Source organism: Teleopsis dalmanni, chromosome 2 (genome assembly GCF_002237135.1).
Source record: "Teleopsis dalmanni isolate 2A chromosome 2, ASM223713v2, whole genome shotgun sequence".
NCBI lineage: Eukaryota > Metazoa > Arthropoda > Insecta > Diptera > Diopsidae > Teleopsis > Teleopsis dalmanni.
The window spans coordinates 21,346,156-21,356,345 of NC_051847.1; the positions used below are offsets into that span (position 1 = coordinate 21,346,156).

Consider the following 10,190-nt stretch of genomic DNA (forward strand, 5'->3'; position numbering starts at 1 on the left):
AAATTGAAAATAAAGAAAGAAGTAGAAAAGTGGCACAAGACAAAATTAAGATGCCCTAAAACGATGATTGCATGCATACAAAGTAAAGTAAATGGATTCTATTACAGCCAACACAAAAATATTAACAACATGTGCAGCACAGTTCCTTGTTTTTCATTTATATATGTATATATATATTTTTTTTTTGATATTTTAAAACGTACTCATATATTGAAAGAATTATTTACTTATTAGATGTCTTTCGAATATACGTGAACTAAACAAAGCTTACAAAAAAAAAAAAAGGAAGAAGAATTAGATGCAGAACAGCTGCAATAATTTTGGAGTACATATTCTACAATATATTATAAAAATATACTCAAGTAGAAAAAACATTACACAAAATTTTAATGAAGTTACGGAATTGGAAAAATTGGATATAGTATAAATAAGTTTTATAGGTGTGTCTGAGACGAGTATTTAAAACTAATTCCCAATATGGAGTTGGAAAGACTACTACACATATCAGATAAAGAATTAAAATTTAATAAAATAAAAAAAAAACAAAACATTTATAAATTACACAAATTAAACTCATAACATGCCTTAAAGTGTCACTTGGCACAGAATAGTCCATCGATGTATTTATTGGAAAATAGAGGACTTTGTATCACTATATTAAATATGAAATAATATACGTACTTTGAGTAGAGAACGATAAGAATTTGAAGAAATTAACAAAACTTTAATTATATTTTTTTAAAAATATAATTTAATAAAAAAAAAATATCATTTTTATAAATGTAGAATATCGAACTTCAGAGGCCATTTTGAACAGTATTTAGACAGTGTGTCCGACATCTAAATAGACTAGTTTCATGAAAATTTTAGCACAGCTAACTTTATAAGTAAATGATGATAGATAATGATGCACATCATATCTAATTACTACCAAAATTTCAGCGAATTCGCTTTGCAGTTCAAGATAGCCTGACATTTTATCTAATAGCACACTATGTACGTTGATCGAAGAATTACATAGAATAAAGAATGAATAATAAATACTGTTTTAAACTTGGTAAAAGTAACGCACATATTCCGTGCGTTAGGTTTTTCGTTTGCTTGACTATTTAATATCGTGTAATTAGAAAGGATCTGGAAGTTGATTATCTAACACTGCCGTCAAGAGCAACCACTTGCAATAAACAGAATTAATATATTAATCGAAGAGGGAAAAACTTGGATACTGAAAAACACAGCCTATTTAAGTGTTTTTGTCAAATATTTGGGTAAATTAAAATTTCATATGGTAGACTCTAAAATTGTCTGGCGATCAATAAGACTGGAAATGCCAACATTGCAAGAATATATTGAATTTTGTTGAAGAAACCTGTTAAGTACGTCAATCAATGTAACTGATGAATAAACGCAATGTTTCTAAGCCACGAGCCAAACATAACATCGAAGTTGACGATTAACGCAGAATATTATTTGAGAATCCTACAATTCTGTACAAGAAATGAAATAAGTTCGATTGAAATAACGAAAACCGGACATTTGGATTTTGTTGCACAATAATGAACCTTTCCACAAAGCAATCATATCATGGTCCATGAAATTCTAATAAAGAAACCGATTATGCATCGTAAATATACACGTGTTTAACGTATAATTAACACACTACAACTATCTATTGTGAATAATTATTTTATTCTGAATAATTTAGGAAACTTTAGGTACCAGCATAAAACAGTGAACACATCTTTTAGTCACAAAATTATATTTAAAAGTATCGTAAACAATGATGCTAAATCACAAACACATGCATTGCACATAAACCGTAACAAATGGCAGCTACAGTTGGCCTAAGCCTATGAGAAGTTCAAGGGATCAAAAAATAAAAAAAAAAAAAACAGCCGGCAGCAACCGAAAAATTTAAATGAATTCATGCAAATAATTTGAAGTTAAAGAAGAATATATGTTATAAAAACTTTAAATAAAATAAAACGAAACTAGTATTTTTCTCAGCACGAAATACCTGAAAAGTATTTTAAAATTAAAGGTAAGAAAAAAAAACTCAGTACAAAGGAGAATACGAAAGAGATCACATCAACGGTTCCATTTAGTGAGCCACAACAACCAGTGGCGTTAAGTGTAATTTTTACTCCTGTGCTTTGCTTTTGTAGTGTGTGTTATATGTATCCTTTAGGAAACATCTGTCATTAATGCAGCTCAATTTAACCTTACTATTTTTAAAGGTTGAAAGAAAAAATTTATACGTATTTTGACCTAAAAATAATATTTTGGACATGCAAGCATTTCTCTCTATTTTTGTGTTCGGTTTTAAAAATAAATATAAATCCTGCAGCTGTTCGTAGCATAAAAAAAAAGATACATTTATAAAATTTTATTTCAACAAATTGACAACACGTAAAGCTATCATATTGGAATTATTCAAATAGTTTTAATAATCGCGTCTCTTTGGTATTAAACAAATTCCAAAGAAACTTTACTTTAGAAACTTAATAAACATTCACTGTGGAAACAAAAAAAAAATGGGTTTCAAATTTTCCAGTCTACATATATTTCTACTATAGCTATTTTATTACAAAAATAATATCTAAAACTATTTTACTCTCGCTGGATCTACGACCTTTCCACGAACGGCCAGGTTTCTGTTCCGGAGTCACTCGTCAAATTCGACGACCAAATTCCGTTCAACACCCGCAAAAAAAAACTACATATCGTTGCGGGGAATATCACGACAAAATTTAATTTTAAATAGATACTTCTCAAAACAACGTCTAAAATTCCTTAACCCCTATGAATTATATATTGCCGTAATATACAAAATTTACTTTTACGACGAATATCACATAACTATTTATTAAAAAATTTTGCCCTCTTAAATTTGTATTTAGAGATTGATAACACTGAAGAGACTTGTTATTATAGGTGCTGCATCCAACACCTAAAAATCTTCTTAGGCTTAAATATTTACACACTATTGTCCAAAAATGATCAACTTATAGTAGTATTTATTCAAATATGGCATTCAACACTTGAAATACCTAAATCTACATGTAATATTGTATTGAGTCATTCAGTTATATGAGATTTTTGACCATGATCAACAATGTTTTTTTTAGTAGCGGTCTATCGAATCATCTACATTTTAAACAAACTTTTCGATTTCTTATACGCAATTATCTAATACCTTGAGAAATGCACTTTTTTGGATGTTTTTCACAATATCTTCAAGTTTAAGCCATTCTAAACTGCTTTTAACAAGCATTTGGGTGATAACCTTCTTTCGTAAGTATTATTAAGAATTCACTAAACATAATTTCAATATTAGAACTATCTCAAATAGCTATGTCAAAATTAGCATTGTTACGTCAATAACAATTTTTTTATAACTAAAATTTTAAAATGACAATTTTATTATTTCATTAACTTGTAAAATTACAAAAGCTTGTTACAAAAGCTTGAGTACTATTAAAGTGAATTTTTATAATCGAATATTGGAAAAATTGAAAAGACAAATAGTGGCACAAAGAAATATTACGAGATAGATCACTTCTCGATCTATCTCAAGGATGGATCTTGTAGATATATTAACCTACAAATAATGCACATTTTCTAGTAAAACCTCCAACCCTGGGTACGACACTGCGAACCAGAGTCACTTGGTATATTTAAAAACGAAACTACGTATGAGTTCAAGTTCCAATTTTAAAAATCTATATACAATATGTGAATCATTGAAACAATAATCCTAGTTATTTATAAAAACATTTTTTTTTATATATTTTAAAATCAGCGGTTGTGTTATGATTGCATTGAATATAAACTTTACTTATAGTAACTGGAAAAAAAATTATTTTTTAGCATCAGATTAACTACAATCCAATTTCATTTTTATGTAAAAGTATTAATTAAAATTTGCATTAATATTAAACAAACAAAAAACAAAAGAAAAATTGAGAAACTTAATTTTTTTTAAGTTTGTTAAGTTTATACATTTTATTTGTGATATGAAAGTCCTTCAGCTACAGTAAATATGATTGGAATAAATATATAATCAAATTAAACACTTACATGCATTTATGTAACATATACCATAAACCTTTGTAGTGCTTCTACAAAGCATTACATATGCCTGAGTGCAACAGACGCACTTCAATAACAATTTTTTCTGCTTTGTTACATCACAGTTACACAGTTACACAGTTCAAATAAATTTCAGAAAATAAATGTGCACACATTGCAATTTTTTTTTTATATGTATGATTTAAATCAATTACTTGCAACCAAATCAAGCACAATGGAGTGCTACTTAATCAGGTATATTTATATAAAGATACATAATACTTTCAACATATAGCGTGTGTTGGAGTTACGATGGCATAAAAAGCAGCAAAATAGTTATTTCTCAATATTTACAATATTTTCACTATTTCTATAAAAGCTGAAGAATTTTGTTTATGAAGTTTTCTTTACAATAAAAATGAATAAAAAGGAAACTTGGCTACATATGTTATTATGTGCAAGATAATGTGACCATGTCTTATATTATGAGTATTTCTTGAACTTAAATACCATGTAAAGAGTTATCGAATATAAATATAGATACGTGTGATTACTGAAATACATAATATTAACTATTTTCATATCAATTTTATAAATATACAGTCGTGTTTGGGTATATCGGACAGCGCGATATAGTGAACACCTAATTTTTTACATGGAATACGCCAAATAGTTAACAAAATTTTGAAATCAACTCCAAACAGAATTTTGCGTTCAATTTTCTGCTGAAAGCAGCAAAATAATGCCGTGGATACAACTGATTATCTAGTTATCTAGTCTAATAGTGCTCGTATGTGAGCACTGAGTAAACTATACGCAAAAGTGGTTCAATAGTTATTTTCTGTACCCAAAAAGAAAACTATTCGTAAACTCTTTCAATAAACATACATATATGTATAGATTCTTATCTAAAAATTTTTTCTAATGATCTCTTGCATTTAATTATATATATGTGTATTTTAAGCATATACAATGATTTTTTTAACAAATAAATATCAACCTTAATATAGTGATAGTGCGAACGCAGGCCTTTCAAGAGTTCACTATATCTAGACGTGAGTATAGCATTTTTTAAAATGATTTTTTGAACAAATAGTTATCAACCTTGATATAGTGATAGTGCGAACGCAGGCCTTTCAAGAGTTCACTATATCTAGACGCAAGTCTAGCATTATAAAAATTAAGTCTACATTAAAAGTGACCTGCTACAAAATGTATCTGTTGATACACCAAAACATTCATTCTTATTCTAAACATAATTTATTACTCCTAGCTCATGTTGGTGCTTATCAATTATTAATGTTCACATAATTGTTTTTGACTATTGATATAGCCAATATGTAAATGTAATATGTAATGACTACATAAATAATATTAATAGATTTCTATCCCTTGAGTATTATTAATCTCTCATTATATTTAAAATGATTAATGTCAACATATAGTGCTATAAACTAATAAATATACTTAAACAAATAATTATATCAGCGTTTTAACCAATACATTTCTTATTAAAATTGTGGATATGTAGATAATGACTGTATTTACTATAGTGATGTATTATAGTTGTATTGTAAGTTTAAGTTTATATGAATTTTCAACACCCTACCACAGTTAAATATATTATTTTATTAAAATTTACATGTTCAAAATATAATCTATATGAATGGAACATGTTTTCATGCAGCTACTGCTAATAAAAATTACAATTTTATTTTTACTATTGTGAAATGACATTTTTGTAATTATAACAAATATGGCGTGAAGAATTTAGCATGAAATGATTATTTAGGACACACATTTTCCGTGTTAATATAAGTTTTGTCAGCATGCATTTTTCAACACAAAATAACAGTTCTATTACAACAAAAATATAAGTGGAAAACACAATCCTGCATTAAATTAAAAGCTATTCCATAAAATCTATCTAGCGATTTAATAGATTTTAGTATTGAATAGATTTTAGTAAATAGTATTTTAGTATTGACAGAAACTGTGAACTATTATTACAAAATTTTAAATTTTAAAGTACAATAAGAACATTGCGCAATTAGCACTAACAACTATCGTACAGCACACGGTGATTTTATGTACTTATATCCTATTAATTAAATTCTTCCCTATTTCATAACAATGTATATTTCTCGCTAATATATAATGGTATATGGTATATGCGTGATATATAAAAACAGATATTATAAATGCTCAACGATGCGTATAATAAAATAACGTATGTGAAAACAAATAAATAAAAAAAAAATGCAAAAGATAGACGACAGACAACGTATGCTCAGTACACATATCCGTTAGGCGAAAAACAACAACTTTACATTTATCCACACTTGTGCATGGATGGCTGTCATCAACAGACACATTTGATATGTGAAAATACCGCAAGGTAAAAAGGGCATATGCATATTCTTGTAGAGACTCTATCGGACAGTTTGGAAGTTGACAGGTAACAGGTTACAGGTTACAAACAACTGGGTGGCAATAATGACAAAATTCATAATATCATTAAGTAAGGAACTAGCCATGAGCACGAAACAAGCACCAGGCTTTACAAAATTTATGCTTACAGTTCACAATTTTATCATACAGTTGACCACAATTTTGCGACTGAATTTGAATTATTTGTGTTCTTCAATAGGAAGTGCACATATTACATGCACAAAATAAAACTTAATTTTTTTATTTGTAGCAGAAAAGAAATCAATCACATTTTTATAACATGATAATTATTTAAAATAAAGAAAAAATTCATTTAGTATTTTAAAAAATTCACAAATAATTAAGTTTGTAAGTAGAATAGAATTAAAAAATTCTAAACTTCAATATATAATAAACATTAGATAAAATAAAAGAACCTACAAAAATTTATTGTCATATAAAAATCTAATAATATCGCAACACAGCAAGTAATTTGTTAATAAACTTTCATAGCAAATTAACAGAAATTTAACTACTTATAAGTTAAGTGCGACTTTAGATCACTTGGCTAATGAACGCTGACTCTTAGCTTCAAATTTGGCAGGGTACGAAATCAACTCTTGGTACTTGCAGTTTAAAAAAATTATTTTTAAAAAATTAAATATAAGAAATAATTCTAAAACCAGTGTTGATGAGTATTTGGCAATACTCGAAACAACTGTATGGTTAGCCAAAAATTTAATTAATTAAAATATAATATAAAAAAAATTGTTTGTTGTTGTAGTTCATTACATTTCGACACCTCACTAAAAAATAACATCATTTATTTAGTTCCTTCACATTTAACTATCTACTGTAGATAATGTACATAATTTAAATTATATACGTAATTACGTTATATTAGTAATACGTTATATATGTATGTAAACATACTAATTTTTTTCTAAACTTAAAAGATATTTTTAATTTCATTTTCGATTTCAATAAGTTAAAATAGTATATATGGTGATTTTACTAATTTTTATTCGTACACCAAAACTGCTGTGCTTATTTAAAAAACAATATTATGACATCTTAATATAGATATTAAAAAAAAAATAGTTTTAATATTTCGATTAAGTGATGTAAATAAACAACAAGACATTGGTCTTAGCTGGTAAGATTAATATTAAATTAAAAAATTGAATGTTCTAAATGCTATCAAATACAATATAAACAAGAAGATTTAAGCTCAAAAACGACATAAGAAGAATTACAATTCTTAGTGTATATTTTTTGGCATTAACGACAAATTCTTCTTTTCAGTCTTAATGTAGTTTAAATGTTGTTTGCAACTCTTAACCGATATATTGAAACTAAAAATTGCATAAAAAGAATTACAATTCTATTACTTACATCGCGAATTTCCTTAATTTTTTGGCCACCTTTGCCAATGACACAACCAGCAAGACTTTGATGAATAAGAACTCTGACATCAACTTCATCATCTCGCTATTTAGAAATAAAAGAGATAATGTGTAAATTAATTAAATAAACAATTTTGTGAACAATTAAAACAGTTTTAATTAACAATTAAAAATTTGAATTTACGTACCTCTTCAAAATATTTCAACATTTCGGAAATAATTTGTAAAGTTGAATCCAAGTCCGATGATATTAAAATGGTACTAATAATAAATTAATTGATTAAAATAATTAATTTGTGCAAATATTAATATAATGATGTAAATATTTTTTTTTGTTTGGTATATGCTTAAATTTAGATGACAATTAAAACTTTGCTTAAGGTTTTTGCATACAATCCGATTGGTAATGGTGAAAAAAGTTGCCACCAAACTAAAAATTAATTTTTAAATACTATTATAAATTGGTATTGGCAATAAATACGGGCAAAGGCACTGTATAAACTATTTATTATTATGTATGTATAATGTATTTTTTTTTAAACATTTACACATGAGTATATTCTACAAAGACGTTAATTTTTTTAATTATTAAACCATAAAATGTTAAAAATTGAATGTACTTATTTGTTTTTTATTTTTATTTTTATGTCAATTGTTTGTTAAACACTGAACTAACTAATTTACACATTTAAGTAATAATAGAATGCATAGATGATGTTCCAAAAGTTTGTGTTTTATATGTGTTATTATATTAATTTGCTATGATATGAGTTTTGAAACTAATATCGCCGTTGGTTAAAGTAATCAAGTTAAGTAACACAGAGGAAAAACCATTTCCCCCTAAGAAAAGGTTATGGATGCAGAAGGAATTACATTACACACAAGCAAATAAGATGATGACAAACTTTTTGCAGTAAACTTTAAAAACACGAAATGAATTGTTGTAAGGTAAAATGAACAATTTTTAAGATGTTTGTACAAAATTACATAAAACTCTGCCTTAATAAATATATGGGCAAGTCCTTCATAACAGCAAAGATAAATTTATGTTTGTTTTTTTTACAGTATTTTCTTATGCCAAAATTAAGAAATCCTGAAAATCTTGTACACAGACTTAAAATAAATATATAAAAAGCTTTAAGATAAAATTGTTATGAATTAACTTCATAATTAGCAAAACAATATTGTAATAATCATATGTAAACCACAAAATACAATAAGTAAAGTAGTAAGTAGCTTAAAACAGATTTAGGTAAAGTAAAGTATATAAAATGTGATGTATCCAAAAAAAATATACTTTTAAAATTTAAATTGAAACTATTTTTAAAGATTAAGTTTAAACATAGTATAGTGACTTAATGGCAAAGGCAAAGCACTATCAATATTTTATATTTTGTTCATTTTAAAAAATTCGCATATTCAATTATTGTAGAATTTTAGAAGTTTAATTATCAAAGTTTGCTCTACAGTTTAATTTATTCGCAAAATGTTAAATACTTTTATATTACTTTTTATTTGTACAGTGTAGAATTTCTGAGTGGATACAGCGATTGCTCTGGGTAGGATAATAACAATTAGGATGCAAAATATGTTCAAGATTTTTCTTATATATTTATAAAAAGAACTAACTAAAAAGTTAAACATAAATTTATGTAAGTCTAATAATAAAGTTAAATGGTAATTAAATGAGCTTCTTTAAGATAAACTAAGTGTAAGGAAAAAGTAGTATTTTACCGTTCGGGGCCTTGGGAATCATCGACAGACACAGTGGCTTTATACTGCATTTTTGGTGGATTTAATTTAGTTGTTTGGTTTGTTGGTTCGTCGAGTTGGTGGCAATTATAATCGTTGTTATTGCATATTTAACACATTTTTAATAGCAATGCATATGTATATATATATACATATATACATATATATTGGTCAATTATATATAAATATGACCCAGATGTGGTTTAGGAATTTTTATTATTTTATTTATGGTACGTAGTTGGTTCACATATTTGTAAATTCAGCAGCGGGTACGATTGAACGAAAGCACATCATGTGTTTGTGATTGTGATTGTTACGAGTTCATATATCCAATTTAGGGCGTTTTATAGTGATGGTTCAGGTGTACAAATCAAGGCCGGTTCAAGTTTAGTTGTTGGGCGAGCAGTCAATCAGGCGGGCGTATGGATATTTTTTGTTGGGCGTGACGATGCAACAATCACCATATCATATTTATACCAGACCAGAGTTTTGTTTATTGAATCAGGTGTATATCATACAGGCACAATAACA

General features: G+C 26.9%; 1 protein-coding gene across 2 annotated transcripts in view; it reads right to left on the minus strand.

Annotated features, from left to right (window-relative positions):
- Nucleotides 1-9,760, minus strand: part of LOC119678281 (heterogeneous nuclear ribonucleoprotein K-like) — a 29,592-nt gene extending 19,832 nt beyond the window's left edge. For both annotated transcript variants that reach the window (XM_038090035.1, XM_038090036.1), the window contains exons 1-3: nucleotides 9,642-9,760; nucleotides 8,096-8,168; nucleotides 7,897-7,992 (exon numbers count right to left, since the gene is read on the minus strand). In XM_038090035.1, coding sequence (XP_037945963.1) covers nucleotides 7,897-7,992; nucleotides 8,096-8,168; nucleotides 9,642-9,691 — 219 coding nt within the window. In that variant the 5' untranslated portion in view covers nucleotides 9,692-9,760. The remainder of the gene's footprint in view (nucleotides 1-7,896; nucleotides 7,993-8,095; nucleotides 8,169-9,641) is intronic.
- Nucleotides 9,761-10,190: the final 430 nt, after the last annotated feature.